The 16,622-nt window shown below is 40.1% G+C and overlaps 2 protein-coding genes across 2 annotated transcripts in view; one reads left to right on the forward strand and one right to left on the reverse strand.

Annotated features, from left to right (window-relative positions):
* CILP2 (cartilage intermediate layer protein 2) overlaps positions 1–15,118 on the reverse strand; it is a 48,410-nt gene extending 33,292 nt beyond the window's left edge. Inside the window, exons 1-2 of the mRNA XM_063455360.1 lie at positions 15,014–15,118; positions 3,434–3,703 (exon numbers count right to left, since the gene is read on the reverse strand). Coding sequence (XP_063311430.1) covers positions 3,434–3,703; positions 15,014–15,074 — 331 coding nt within the window. The 5' untranslated portion in view covers positions 15,075–15,118. The remainder of the gene's footprint in view (positions 1–3,433; positions 3,704–15,013) is intronic.
* Positions 1–16,622, forward strand: part of GTPBP3 (GTP binding protein 3, mitochondrial) — a 318,683-nt gene that overhangs the window by 255,065 nt on the left and 46,996 nt on the right. The window lies entirely within an intron of this gene.

Here is a 16,622-nt window from a genome sequence, read left to right on the forward strand (position 1 = left end):
TCCTTCGCCGCGTCTGACAGCGAGACAAGAGCCGGCCGTGGGGGATCCTTCAGGTGGCCCCCCCTGAGTGCCTGCAGGACCACAAACGGGAATGGCGTTCCTGCTCTAAAAAAAGTGCAGGAACGCCGTTCCCACGCGTTCCTGCAGGACTCGAGCCATGCATACAGGAGGCTCCTGCAGGGTCTAGCAAGGTATTAACAGAGCAGGAGATAATAAATTCTAAATTAAACAGAATTTGCAATAAAAGAAGTGTAAATATTAGATGACTCTTTACAGGAAGTGTTTAGGAAGTCTGTGTAAGTCACATGCAGGGAGGTGTGACTGGGTCTGCATAAACAAATTGATTTAACTCTTAAATAGATTAGAATTGAGCAGTGAGACTGCAGGAGCATGATCTATACAACAAAACTGCTTCAGTGAGCTAAAATTGCTGTGGTGAGTATAGTGGCCGTTTACGGTGGCACTAGGTAAGCTTCTGTACCCCCAAAAAAGGTCTGTGGAAAATCCAGTGATACTGCAAGATCATCTGTAGATTATATATATTCTATACGTCTATTCCCAGCAGCTTTGTAGTCATGGCTGATGCTGTGCAAGATCATTATTTATTTTTTTCATTTTTTTCATTTTGTCTTATGATATATTTTGGTTGTGATAGAGTTTGATCAAAATTCCAACACAAAATCAGTACAGTTTTTCATAAAATGTCAAGTGGCAGAACTGCACAATGTCACTCTCATATAGTGAATATTATGACACAGTCACTTACACTGTTAACAGAGCTGTTTAGCAGAGTTGTATTAGAAAAAAATAACAACTTAATTGGAATCCAAAGCTGGGAGCTGAAAATAACCAATTATTTCCATGCTTCCTTCCTTTCACTCCACTTCATCTTCTTCCTGGTTGTGGTTCAATCAAATGCTTCACATGGAAAAGCAATGGTGGACTGTAGACACATGCATAACAAGTAAAACAAATACGCCAATCTGAGGGGAAGGGGGAAGGGCTGGCCTGGCGGAGAGTGTAGAAGTGTAGAAAGGAGGTGGACAAGTGGAGGGGACAAGCAGTGGACATACTAAGAACAAAGCGGTCATCAAGGCATGGTATATCTTGCACAATCAAGGATTCGGCTGAATGTAGTAGAGGGCGAATAAGGGGAGGGGACAAAGTAGTGGAGCTATTAAGAGTTTAATGTTTAGTGAGGCAGGAAGATCTTTAAAGTCTGCCACTAGGGAAGAAGGGAGGCAGGTGAATGTAGGCATATTCTTAGGGCTTCTACTTGCAGGCACACTCACAGTGCTGCCTTCAAGTAAAGACTCTTTTTGTTTGCCACCAGTCATAATTTATACACAGAATATACATTAGGAAGAGTGCTGGGGTTGCAATTAGCCCTCAAATTTAAAGACAAGACAAGAACATATCCTACAACCTCTCCAGCACCTCGTAGACCAAACTAGACACAAGAGATTATTACAAACATACACTCCCTTTACACAACCTAATCTCCCTTATTGTGCCACACCTTGATCCGAACCTTCATAATTTCATCGCAGACTCAATCTCCATAGTCTCTGAGACTGGCTCCCAATCTGTCTAAGCCCTTCGCAGGCTGCCACCCAACCTCACCATTCCCTTCTCAGACTGCTCTCTTTCGCTCATATACATCTTTAACCCTCTCCATTATTTATAAAGTCTATGCAAATCTTGCCCCTATTCTATAAGTCTTTCCATTAGTGTATTGTTTAAACTTGAATGCAGTTCCCAAGGAGTAGCTGCTGCGGGCATCCTGCAGACTATAGAACCCAATGAAGCAGCTTATTTTCTCTTGCATTGAAGAAGGCACTGCTCTGCAGTCACATGAAATGTACTTCTATTGGGGATTAGAACCAGCTTTTGAGACATAGTTGTCTCACTGAGGATACTGAACTAACAAACTGATTAATAAATAAGAAGAGGACACGAGTCACTGCTTAGTGCATCCCACCGCACAAATTAAAAAGCAAAGCGTGTTATTGCCATGCAGACCATATACATCTTCTGGGACTTGGAAGCATCTAAGTAATCTCATGATATAGCAAGGCAATTATTAAATATTAATTCTCAGTTATATAAGATTCACAGAGACTCATTTAGAGAGGCCTTTATAACTTTCACTTTAATAGTCACCATTGGTAGAGGATACGAGAAGCTGTTTTTTCAACTGTCTGCCAGTATCTTAGGAATCGCCACCTATTTCTTACTGAAATGCCACGTACACTCAGATAAATGTAAACAGTGGCTATAAAACATGAATTGAATTATGTGGCTTTCTGCCTACATTGGTCACAGTATTTGATCTGATCGTCAACTAAATCACAGCAATAGGTAAACACAACTTGATTAAGTAAATAACACACAAACAATTACGTTTGTCTTCATTGAACTGACTTTGTGCAGAGTGGAAAAAGTATGAGAAACCTAGACTAAGCAAACTGGAGAATGGAACCGGCCAACCTGGAGTTCAATGATTAGACAAAATTGGGTTGTTAGTTAAAGCTACTCTAGTAAAAATGAAAAAATAAATAAAAAAATGGGGGGCAGCGCTGCAGTGATCAGATGCACTTACCAAGAACTCTGAACTTTATGTTAGCAATATGGAGATCTTTGCAGTACTACTTAGGGCTATTTTACTTTACTTTTTGGGCTGTACTCCATATCTATACTCATGGGGAAACGATCCAAGAATCTAAAGCAGGGTATGGAAGAGAAAACCTATTATATTAGGGATTTACTGCTCTCGAATAAGAGGCCTAATATCTCCACCCGCGTGTCAGGAGTTCTTCCTCCTCGCCTGAGGATCAAGAATTGGACACCCTCTATACTATTCCCAAAACAGAGAATCATTATTTTTCTATGTTAGAAGAGGATGTCCAAACTTCCTCCATTGGATTGGTGTATTAGATTGGCCTATTGGATGCTATTACCACATATGAAATCCCTTGACGATGAGTGACATCTATTAGCTGCGGTGTAAGGCAAGCATCCAGTTTCATTTGAAGATCTCTCCCTGTTATGAACATTTAAGCAGAGAGAGCTACTCTCACATTGAAAATGTCCTTTATAGAGAGATACTGTAGGCACTATAGCCATTTAAATAAAAAGAGAAACTTTGTTTTGTGGTTCATCAATGTTCTACAGTGCTATTGACAAAATATTCTGTGGACAGATTAAAGCAGAGTTGAAGTGTTTAGTTGGAACACGTGGCACAGCATTCCAACAATAAAAATCTCTATCCTACTGTAAAGGTTTGGGGCAGACAGAGAGGTTTGCTATAATTAATGGCAAAAAAATATTTTGCAGGAGATAAGCTTACTGTATACTTAGATAATAATAACTTTACACAATAATTTAAATTTACACAAGTTGTGACATTTCACATGTGTTCCAAATAATTTACCTGGAGGACACAGAAATCTGACAATGTAGTTGGAGCAGTTCCTGCCTCTTTGTTGCTCCTTATTGATGCACCAGAAGCCCTTTTCTGCGATTGAATGCACCACCTCCTTTGTGTCTTCAGGTGTTTCCCATTCTGCTGTTCTTGCCTCAATGTCAATTGGCCGTGAACACATATGATCTGGGTAATAAAATCGAACTGCCTCGACTGTCTCATAATCTCCTTCACCTCCTGGGTGGTCTACATTAAACCAGTATGTCCAATCTGTAACACCTGAATGGGGTAGGTGGAAAAGAGAAGATTGTAAGATAAGTGTATTTTACAGAATGAACAACAAACAGGATACATGGCTGGAGATCTACCGGTACTTTTGTTTATCCCAATCTATATTCTAAAGGAGATAAGTAATTCAGTACCTTCCAACTCTCCTTAAGATGTTGGGGAGGCGGGGACAGGTTACCAGCAGACCCCAGGTACGATGTCCTTACTATGAGGGGGCACCAGGGTACACCTGGCACCATAACCACTATGGAGCAGTAATTATGGTGCTTGGAGTGTTGCTTTAACACAAGATCTTAGGATCTACTAACATTTTTTCATGTAGCATTACGACATTTCATCATCCTGTTGGTGAGTTTGCACAACAAATTGACAATAAATATTGGCATAAATTAAAGCTGCAGAGAAAAAGTGAGGATACAAATTAATTGTCAAAGTGGCTGCATTAATACAGTCCAGTGATGTTTAGAAATAGCTCATTTGTTTAAGTAACAATCAGTCACCTTCATTCTCCAACGCAAGAGCCACTTTGGTACAATCGAAAATAACAGGCATTAACGCTGTTAGGATGGCATAGAAAATCTTGCAGTTTTGTTGTGAGCAGGGTTAATCAATCGATACCTGGCCCCTGACTGACATATGAGCTGTATGCAGTGCACAAAGTGAGCATTGCATATAGCCTTTTATATCCATTTAAATCACAATGCTGAGTGATTGCGCACATCCAGCTCCCAGACAGTGGAATGGTCTGAAAAGACCCATATATGGTCTTCCTGCATGCCCCATGCTGATATTAATTTATACTGGGCTTTGCCACAGACAGGGACAGCATGCTACTGCAATTACAGGTGTGCACTTGAGAAATGTTTTTGTTTAATTTCAATTTGTTAATTTTTACATTTAGTTTTGCCCAAAATTGATCGATCTGGAAGAACCAAATTGAAATTCACATTGTGCCCTATAGGAATGAATGAAATTGGCACTGACAATGTTACACAGTTCTTTATTTTATTTTGATATTTTAGTAGATAGTTCCCTTGTTTAATATCATTAAATATACAATCCCATGTAAGGATAGCAAATTAGGGAGCTATCTTCTAAACAGATGAAAGATCAAAATTAAGAAAAGCCATTTTATTAATTTGCTATACTTATCAAAGAATGGATCTGAAACAAATCAATTAAATTTGTTACAGATCTGTTAGTTTTCATTTCATCTTCGCTTTTGGTTGATTCTTCAATTTGTACACTTCTGAATTACCGAATTGTTTAAAATGTAATTCAGGACAAAATAATTGCACATATTTAGCTGCAATCACACAGTAGAGAGTAGAGAACACTCACAGAGCACTCAGTACTGTGTGAGCTGTGATGCCCCATATTAGGGTAAGCATTAGGTTAGTGTTAACTGGGCTCAACCATTAGGTGGCACTGGCAGATGCCTAGGATGCACCTACACAGGGGCACAATCACTGGGTGACAGGCACTAGGTGAGTGCACAGCACAGCGCTCCCCCTCCTGCCAGTCACACCATATAGCGTTGCCAAGTATAGGATATTCTGTATACTCTACCCGGTCTGACAGGAAGTGCTTCCTTAGAGCAACAGCTTCCTGTCTGGTAGAGGATACAGAAGATTTTTCCTATCAGACTCTACCTGGTCTGACAGGAAGTGCTTCCTGTCAGGTAGAGGATACAGAAGATTCTCTGCCGCTGTCGGTTCAGGCCACGCTACATGGCGGGAGGTCAGACACAACACAGGTGGGGGGGCTGGAAGAGACACACATAAAAGGGGCTGGGGGGAAAAGAAACACATAGCGGGACTGAGATTGGAAAAAAGAAACACAATGAGGGCCTGTGGGGGAAGAAAAAGAGGGTTTGGAGAGGGAGAGATACACAAGAGGGTTTGGAGAGGGAGAGATACACAAAGGGGTTTGGAGAGGGAGAGATACACATAGAGGGCATTAGGGGAGAAAGACACACACAGAGGAGCTGGGGAAGGGGAAAAAGAGAAACACAGAGGGGCTGTGAAAGGGTTAAAGAGAGAAACAAATGTGCTGGTGCTAAGAGACACAGAGTCTCCCTCTCTTGCTCTTCCTCTCACTAAAATTTTCAATCTCTCCCTTTCCTCTGGCACATTTCCCTCACCCTTCAAACATGCAACTGTAACCCCAATTCTGAAAAAGACCAGCCTTGACCCCAACTCCCCATCCAACTACTGCCCTCTCTCGCAACTGCCATTTGCCTCCAAGATCCTCGAGAGAGTTGTGTACACCAGACTGACTGACTTTCTCGAATCCAACTCTCTGCTTGACCCCCTTCAGTCTGGATTCCGTACTGGTCATTCTGTCAAAACGGCTGTGACCAAAGTATCCACCAATTTAATTGCTGCTAAATCTCATGGCCATTACTCTATCCTAATTCTCCTTGATCTTTCTGCTGCCTTTGACACTGTTGATCATCAACAGCTTCTCTGCATTCTCCGTAATTTTGGTCTATGGGATACTGCTCTCTCCTCGTGCTCCTCCTACCTCTCCCAGCGATTGTTTCTTTCTTTGACTCTGCCTCTTCCCCCCAACCACTCTCTGTCGGCGTCCCCCCAAGTTCTGTCCTTGGTCCCCTACTGTTCTCTGTCTATACTGCCTCCCTTGGTAAACTCATCAGCTCCTTTGGCTTCCATTATCATTTCTATGTGGATGACACGCAAATCTACCTGTCCTCTCCTAATCTCTCTACGCCCATCTTGACTCGTGTCTCTGACTGCCTCTCTGCGATTTCCAACTGGATGGCTGCTCACTTCCTTAAACTCAACCTGTCCAAAACAGAACTTCTGGTCTTTCCTTCCTCAAGTGTTACTACTCCCGTGTCTTTCTCCCTCCAAGTCAACGGCGCTACCATCACCTCTACCTCGCAGGCTTGCTGCCTGGGTGTTCTTTTTTACTCCAACCTCTCCTTCACACCTCATGTCCAATCAATTGCCAAATCCTGTCCAATCAATTGCATCCACCCCTATTTAACCCTGTATGCGGCTAAGGTGTTGGTCCATGCTCTTGTTCTCTCCCGCCTTGACTTCTGCAATACCCTTCTCAGTGGTCTTACATATTCCCAGATTGCACCGCTGCAATCTATAATGAATGCGGCGGCGAGGCTCATTTTCTTGTCCGCTCGCACCTCTCACGCCTCCCCGCTGTGTCAGTCCCTACATTGGCTTCCATTTAGATATAGGGTTTAATTTAAAATTCTGGTTCTTGCTTGCAAGTCCCTACATAATGCTGCTTCAACCTACCTATCCTCCCTAATAAACAAGTATGTCCCGCCGAGGCCCCTATGCTCTGCCAAAGACCTACGTCTATCCTCTGTCTGTACTCCTACCTCTTATGCTCGCCTCCAAGATTTCTCCAGGGCTGCACCTCTTCTGTGGAACTCCCTTCTCCGTAAGACTTTCACCCAGTCTCCACTCATTCAAAAAATCATTGAAAACTCACTTCTTCAAGAAAGCATATCAATTAAACTGTTAGCAGGTTTTTATCCCCCACCCCCCATGACTCCTCACCTGCAACTGTCAGAAATCACATACTAAGTGAATACCTTTCTAACAACCTACTTCGTACCCCTACTTTTACCCTTTGTATCACTATACCCACTCCCTCTAGAATGTTAGCTCATTGAGCAGGGCCCTCCACCTCTCTGTTCCTGTACGTCCAGTTGTCTGGTTACAATTACATGTCTGTTAGTCCACCCATTGTACAGCGCTACAGAATCTGACGGCGCTATATAAATAATAAAATAATAATAATAATGTGCTTCACTGGAAGATACTAATTGGTTTTCAGAAGAGGTTTTGCTTCCGCCAAAAGGGCACAGAAACGCTTACGTTCAGAGCCACGTCATTTAAAAGGCTCTGTATATTGTAAAGCATATATTAAGTTGACTTTTTAAAAATATTATCTATTGTTTTAGTAATATTGCACAATTGTATCTCTTCTCTCTTATGTGATTGTGAAACCCTGGTTAGTTTGGTGGAGAAGCTCTGGTGGTCTCTGTGGGGAGTGAACTTTAGCCTGTAGCTCATGGAGCAAGAGTTCCCTCTCGTGATGATGGAGCTTTGCCATGGTAACACGGCAGAGCTGCAAGCAAGAGCTCCCTGGTCTCCTCTCCCTCCCCTGCCGGATGCCGTATTTCAGTGCCAGCGAGCTGGTGAGAGAGATCTCTGATCTCCCCTCCGGTCTGTGAAGGCACCCAGAAGGTGCCTTCTGATATATATCTTATACAGTATTACACCCACAGCTTATAGAACGGGAGGATCTGGTAATCAGAGAAGCAGATAAGAGGGGTATAGTATTGATGACCACTTCCTATTATCTGGAAGAATCCCTTAATATCTTAGGGGATAAGAAAACATACATTACTCTCCAACATAATCCTACCATTTCTTTCAATTTAGAACTCAAGAACATTTTGGTTGCAGCTAGAGATAATGAAATTATATCACCAACATTTTTAGATTTTTTTGTTCAAGAAGAACCTTGTAACTCCGAGTAACTTTGTCCTCCCCAATCCACCGGGTCTTCCTATTATTAGTGGAGTAAATTCTCTTACTGCCAATTTATCCGCTTATGTGGATTCTTTCCTTCAGAAATATTCCCAAGGGGCACCGTCATTTATACGTGACACCAAATCTTTCCGTCAAGAACTAGACAGTATAGAGCGGGATCCCGAATACAGTTGGGCCACGTTGGACGTGACCTCTCTGTAAACGGTAATTAGTCATAGACTAGGACTAGAGGCTCTTGATCATTACATGTCTCAGGACATGGATCTGTCTCAAGGTCAAAAGGAATTTATATTAACTTCGGTTCAGTTCATCTTGGAACATAACTTTTCTTTTTTAATGGCCAATATTATTTACAGACTACTGGGAGCGCAATGGGCACCAGGTTCGCCCCCAGTTATGCCAATACCTACATGAGGAGGTGGGAGGAATTGTTTGTGTGGTCAGGGCATGACTGGAGGGAGAACCTGGTGCTCTGGCGGCGTTATATTGATGATGTGATTATTATCTGGAGAGGGTCTTCAACTAGTTTTTTTGAATATATTCAACACCTTAACTCTAATCTTTACAATCTAATCTTTACCCCTGAGTAGAATAAAAATGAGATTATTTTTTTTAGATCTTGCTATATCCTGTGATCAGGGCCAGATTCAAACCAAATGTTTTTTTAAGCCAACTGATGGCAATGGCTTTGTTCACCAACAAAGTTGTCATCACAAGCCCTGGCTTAGAGGTATAGCGAGAAGTCAATTCACTCGGCTTAGGCGTAATTGCTCTCAGTTTCAGGACTTTCAAACTCAATCTTCCCATATAAAAAACAAACTTCGTGCTAGGGGTTATGATAAGAACAGCTTGGAAAAAGAAATTCGCTCTATTGGTCTCCTTGAACGCAATACACTGTTGGAGGATAAAGTTCCTGTGGCTGGGGCTAATACTAATTTTAAATCAGCTTTTGTCACCCAGTATAATACTGACCATTTTAAGATTAAAAGGAGTCTTAACGAATTCTGGCCTATTTTACAACAGGATCCAGTCTTGGGTAATTCTTTATCTGACCACCCAGTGGTGATTTTTAAAAAGAATACAAATTTAAAAAACATGTTGGCCCCCAGTTATGCCATCAAACCAAATAGGTAAAACTGTCGCTACAGGTTTTTTTAGGGGATGTGGTTCATGCAAGGCCTGTGCCACAGTTTCTACTAGAAGAAGTTAGGAATTTGTTAGTACCGTCACAGGGGAGGTTTTTAAGGTTAAAATGGAGATAGGTTGCCACACGGACCATGTAGTATATTTACTGCAGTGTCCGTGTGGCAAACAATATGTGGGTCAAACTAAACGTATCTTGAAGGTTAGATTTCTTGAACACCTGAATAACATCCGTAATAGACTTGTCACCCATTCGGTTTCGGCCCATTGCAGTAATTGCCCCCTTTTTTCTTTTGGGGGGTTTAAATGTATGGGCATTGAACAAGTTCTCCCTTTCTGGCGTGGGGGTGATAGGGTCAAAAGGTTATCTCAGAGGGAGACTTTTTGGATACATAGACTTAAGACCTTGAACCCAGGGGTCTTAATATAGGTATCGATCTGGTGTGTTTTTTGGATTAATTTTGGGGATCTCTGTTTTTTTCCTTTATCGGATAGTAAGGGTTTTATTTACATTTATTTCTATTTATCTGTTCAATTTTTTGGTGACAGGTATAATGGAGGTAGGAAGTAAAATCATTATTTGATTTTTCTGTCATGAATCACTTTATTGCCCCGTATAAATTATCCATATATAGTGATAACATCTGATTTTTTTATACAGATGTGTGTGCTAATTAAATTATAAATATGAAATAGGATATGTTTGTTATTTTTTTGAGGGAACATTTTTTAAAAATTAATTGTCTTCCAATACACTATTGATGTGTGAGTCACTTTATATAGATTGTTTAAATAACATAAGTATGTGGGTCACTGAAACACATATTGATATTATGTATATGGAATATTGTTTGGGTCACAGTAAGCTGTTTAGGCTATGGGACATGTCATGTGATATGTCTTATGTCTGGCAGTTTGCTGGTTAGGTATTTACACAGTATTTGTGAGATTTTATATTGTATGGAATTTTTCCTTCTCTGTATGCCATCCAGACTCATAATGATGGGTGTATATATTATTATTTAAATGATTGAGGTTTGCTATGATTGTTTTTTTCCCTGTACTATAAGTGATATTATAATCTTTCACTTGGGATATTAATATATTTTCTTTTTTTACATAGACAAGCACTTTGTTATTTTGTCATTTTGCATTCAAGTGCACATGCACTTTTGTTTCTTGCTGCTATGGACGTGATACACAGATGGAATGTATTTGGAACGCATTTGGAACGCATATGGAACGCGGAAGTAAGAGATTATACACACTTCCGGTTTCGTTTTTTCTTGAACGCGCTCAATTTGATTCAACAGAATGCCAAAAGTATTATCAGCTGAGAGAAGCTGTCCTAGGACCAATGGAGATTTGGAAGACTGAAAACACCCACAATACTGACCAATTGGACACTGGGACTAGCCCTATTTAAAGGGATTGTATTAAGGGGGGAGTAGGATGTATTATTTTACAATCTGTGATATTGTATGTGGTTTTATTATTGTTGCGGTCCCTGAAGAAGTTATTTTTTGAACAAAACGCGTTGGACCTATTGCCACATTCGTAATTTTTATTTTGATGGTGTGTTTCACCTTTTAAAAATAAAACAATTGGATTTTGATTATTACCTACTTGGAGTCCCGTGTACCATTGGCTACTTCGCATTGGCAGGGGGATTACTAGCCCCCCATATCATCAGGGGAGGCACCTTATGAGCGCTCTTTTCTACACCATCTTGTGAGTGCATTTATTAACAGCGCAAGATTTATTGTATATACTGTATTACACTATTTTGCTTTTTTATGTTCTCTCTATAGATTATACAGCCATATCCCGATTCTGTTTGTGGTTTTTGTATTCTGTAAAGGTCGTTTGTTGTGGATAACGATCTCGGGAGGCTGCATATTAATTGAAGTTAAGTAATTTACACTACTTTTCACGAATATTGTGGTGTTTATATTTGTTTTCTTTTTGCTATAATGTTTCACTGATCTGATCTTGAAAAAGACCCAAACGGGTCGAAACATCGATCTATACTAGTTTGTGCTATCGTCTTTCCCCAAAAATATGACCAGGTCGTATATTAATTTTTCCCCCGAAAAATGCAGTAGGGCTTATTTTCCGGGAATGTCTTATTTTGGGGAAAAGCAAGTATGTGCTAGAAAGCAGGTCTCTTTTCGGGGGAATTCCCATGAACATAGACCAGTGCACTGGGGCATGAAATCTCGCAAATCTATGTTTGGAAAAACTTTCCCGAATATAGATTAGTTTACTCGTTAATGAAATCCCATGAATCTCTATGTTCAGGAAAACTTCCCTGAACATAGATTAGCTTACTCATGTATGGATTCCGTAAGTCTATGTTTGTGGGAAAATGCCCGGGAACATAGATTAGAGAACTAGCGACTAGTGCTTATTTTTGGTGTAGGGCTTTTATAACGAGCATCCCCAAAAAAATAAGCTAGGGCTAATTTTCGGGTGATGTATTTTTTTTCAGGGAAACAGGTTATGTAGGTTGTACTACTATTTAAATTGAATACATGTATCACCTGGAAAAAGACCTCTGAGTGCTCTCTCTTTCAATTATATTTATTCAACGCGTGATTTGCACCTAGGCAACTTTTTTGAATTTATATATATATGAGTCTCATTACCGTATTTTTCACAGAACATCAAGGTAATGGGGCTGACATGTTGAGTGTATGTCCTTGCACATCAACTCAATAAAACTGAGGTTTTGTTTATTTTAAACCCTTATGAGTGTAATCATTCAAACGGGAGAAAAAGTAATCTTTACACCTGCTCCATACTCACACAACTCAGTAGAGCTGGTTTACAGTTTTTACAGGGCTGCTTTGTATTCTCAGCGCACAGTGAGCCACACAGGGAAAAGGCAGAGAGTAGAGACAGAATTGGAGCCCACTCCTATCACCGAACCCCATGAAAGCCATCTTCTGTGAGTGCACCTGTGTGTGCCAGTTCATGTATATCTGTGTGTGTGTGTGTGTGTGTGTGTGTATCTGTATGTCTTTTTGTATTTGTGAAAACAGCCTAGCATGCAAGCACTGCACACAAATGCACCCCTTCATATTCACTGGCATTTACGCAGACTCCATACAAATACATGCCTACATTCCAATACACAGACACTGTTCAATAATACAACCATCTAAAGATAGACAAATGGTAGATCGCCAGCTGATAAAGCATCGTTGGAGTTTTATAACAATTGTGGATCTACTTATTGGCCACCCCAGCTCTATATGTAGGGGGAAATATCTTGCACCATACCCTCTCTTAGTTCCGCAACTACCTTAATGCTGCCTGTAAGCATAGGAAAGGTGTGGCACAGGGAGACAATTGCGGAACACAATAAAAAATGTCTCTAGGTGCAAGCTGAAACACTGCACATTCAGACTCCTTTACCATCAAAAAGAAGTGGTGGTTGGAGTAACCCTTTAAAGCCAGAATGGCAGTGTTAGCCAGTTTAGCAGGTGACTTGCATTTAGCTAATAACCACATTGTAGATATTTCTACAAATCAATCTGAAGTTGGAACTTTGTAAAAATATATCTATTCCAGACTACATTCTGCAAATCAACTCACTACAACTATTTACTGGATTGACCTATTTCCCCAGTTCTTTTATATTGACTTGTAATGCCTCAAAATGTAGTGACCGCAAATAAAAAGATTTATAGTGCTCAAACTCCAGCTCATCAAATTAAGATTACTGATGCTGGAAAGGAGGATTGAAATAAATTGCAGCCTCTTTGCTAGTTTTATGTCTTTGCTAATGTTGTTTGTGCATGTCTAGCAGCGAAGCAATGTACACATTGCTATTGTGCATAGTTAAAGTAATCTTCATATCAGTATTAACAGTGTGAATGTAAAAATAAATCAAGCTTTCTTTTTGTTTTATTTTTTAAAGTATTGTAGTATAACACAAAATCTGTTGGTAGTGCCTTATATGGCATGCATATATATTTTAAAAATGCACTTTAGCTTGTTGAAATGCTTTTATGCACATGTCCCTATTTTCTCTCTTTATAAAAGTGCTGATCTCAAGAGAAATTGGTACTTTTTTAAAGCATCTGTATAGCACCCTCTCAGCTGCTCTGCGTTTTATGCTACAGATGAGATCTTCTCGTGAAGATGCCTTGGTATCTCTAAGAGTAGCATTGTGAAGCTATGGTTGCTCATGTACCCTTTGTCCTAATGTTTTTTTAAAAGAAAGCATTGGATTGCATTAGTACTGATGATGTTATAGAGGCGGAGCAGGGTAACAGTTAGGGATTAGAGATGCTAAACACAAGCACCACAACACAATTGTCCCAATGCCACATACCCATAGCTCACAACGGATGTCTACAAACTAGGCAGCAACCAATCAATGTGGACCCAGATGTATGCAACTATGAAGTCATCCTAGCTCCTGCATGAGAGAAACCCTGAGCATTTCCAGACCGCAATAATCTAATAGAAAACGTCCTGTCCTGTCTAACTACAGAGAGTTTGGAAGATTTAGCATGAACGTGTTCTACCTGTCAAATTTACTCAAATGGTTTATTACAAAGAATCAGTAGATTTTCTGTTACATATCTGTAGCCTAGTTTCAAGAGCTAACCGTGCCTGTATAATGTTTGCCAAACCTGGTTCAAAAAACAAACAAAGAATGTAAAAAAAAAGCAGAGATTCATTGGAAGTTAATAACGGAGTTGTAGAATTTAGGTCACAGTAGCTGAGCTGGGATAGTGTTAAGTTGTTTTTACCCTAGCTCTATTTTATTTGCATTTTGTTGCCAGCTGGCTTTTCAGTTTTTCTTCTACATTGCTCTCTTGCAAATAGCAAGTGAATTGAAAACTCAGAATCTGCCTGCAAATAGCCATATTCTATTTTTTCCTAATTTTTTAGCAGACCGCAAACTGTCCCAAAGTAAATAAGTTTTTTTGTCATTAGTGGAGATGTTGGGGATTTTCCACAATTGTTATAATTCAGAGTCATATTTAAACCAGATTATGTTGCCAATTCTTTTGGGACTTATATTCTTTCTAAAATCTCATACCTCAAACCATCTAGACAATTTTATTAGGAATGTGAGATATTTTGCTTACATGCTCTGCACACAAAAATATTAAATCTCAAGCTGAGTAGACCACACGAAAGTGGATTCTATGGGAATTAGATTTAAAAGTATGTTTACAAAAGACTAGTGTAATGATGAATCAGTAACATTATTTCATTAGTTTCCAAGGTGATTGCTAAACTCTTTCAAACTCTACCGACAAGTTCATAACCACCATTGCCCAATAAAACTTTATTTTGTGCTTTGTAAACAAAAATACTGTATATCTTGTATAATCACTAACACTGTGAAGAAAAGCATGTATTATTAGTTTACATCATTTCCCATTCTATAGTGCAAGGGGTAGGAAACATTTGGCACTCCAGATGCTGTGGACTACATCCCCCATGATGCTTTGACAGCATTATGGCTCTAAGAGCATTCTGGGAGATGTAGTCCACAACATCTGGAGTGCCGAAGATTGCCTACCCCCTGCTATAGTTTGTAGTTGACAAACACTTACACAAGAGATTGCAGTTATCTACTTACCATTGGTGGTTGACCAAGTTAGGCTGACTAAGAGAAGCAGTGCAGGGAGGCAGACTGGCATGGCTGAGTCTCTTAGCAGATTGACAGACTCTATTCCCAACCTTCTCTGTGTCTGTACAAACAGGTAGTGAGTAGTTCCACAAAATGCTGAATTTAAATCCTCCTCCAGATTTGGGATGTGGGGGTTTGTTTACAGGAGCAGAAATAGGAGTCCAAAGAGGTTGTATAATGGGCTGGAGACAATTCAAGATGTAAACCAACACTACAGTGTGTGCCTCTTAATTGCTCTCTGTCTTTGAACTGACTGTGTATTTTCTCACACTTTTACCTTTTTATGCATTTATTCTGCTACTTTAGATTTTTTTTTTCACTCTGCACTTCGTTACCTCTTCCATACATTTGGCTCAGTATCCTAAATGAATCCTTCTTTGCACCAGTTGTTCAGTCCATCCACTGTGCAGTACTTCCATGACACTGGGTAACATTGTGCAGCAGAGGGGACTAACTGATCAAAGTATTATTGTTTGGTGCAGTGGCTTCATTTGAAAGAGTTATTCACGAAACTCTGAATTGTAGCAAATTGAAAAATGAATGGTAAATTGTGAACTGAAATAACGGATTTGGAGACATTTTAAAACTAGAGTTGGAGTTTGGTAAATAACTGTTATTGTGTGATATTTTCCAGTTCTCTGTAGGACACTGATTAACTAATTAAATAACTTGCACATTACTTTCATATTCTGCATAGTTTAGTTACTGAACAGTGAGCTGCAAAAAAGCTGCCAACATAGTTGCTGGTTTAGGCAAATAGACGATTTTAGAAATACTATTTTAGTTGGAAATGTATTGGATTGGGCTTAAAGGAACACTATACTGACCAGAACAACTACAGCTTATTGTATTTGTTCTGGTGAGTATAATTATTCCCTTCAGGCTTTTTGCTGTAAACACTGTCTTTTCAGAGAAAATGCCGTGTTTACATTACAGCCTAGTGATAACTCCAGTGGCCACTCATCAGATGGCAACTACATGTTATTATTATTATTATTGCCATTTATATAGCGCCAACAGATCCCATAGCGCCTTACAATATTATTAGAAGGGGGGATTTAACTATAAATAGGACAATTACAAAACACTTACAGGAACGATAGGTTGGAGAGGACTCTGCTCAAACGAGATTACATTCTATAGGAGGTGGGTGTAAAACATAATAGGACAGGAATTTGCAATCAAATAAGGTGGGAGTGAGGCAGAGCTGGAGGAGAGAGTAGAGTGCTGCCCTTTAGGAGAGTGCAAGAGACATGTGAGGTGGACAGTTAGTCTGGGAGGCCATAAGCTTTCCTAAAGAGATGGGTTTTAGGGCACTTCTTAAATGATGCAAGACTAGTGGAGAATCTAATGGCGGTAGGCAGGCTATTCCATAGGAAGGGAGCTGCCCGCAAGGAGTCCTGCAAGCATGAGTTAGCCGTATGGGTGCGAACAACAGACAGGAGGTGGTCACAGGCAGAGCGAAGAGACCGAGAAGGGACATACCTATGGATCTGTGAAGAGATATACGAGGGGCTAGAATTGTTCAGTGCTTTATAGGTGTGAATTAGCACAGTGA

This window comes from Pelobates fuscus, chromosome 5 (assembly GCF_036172605.1).
Source record: "Pelobates fuscus isolate aPelFus1 chromosome 5, aPelFus1.pri, whole genome shotgun sequence".
In the NCBI taxonomy this organism is placed as follows: Eukaryota; Metazoa; Chordata; class Amphibia; order Anura; family Pelobatidae; genus Pelobates; species Pelobates fuscus.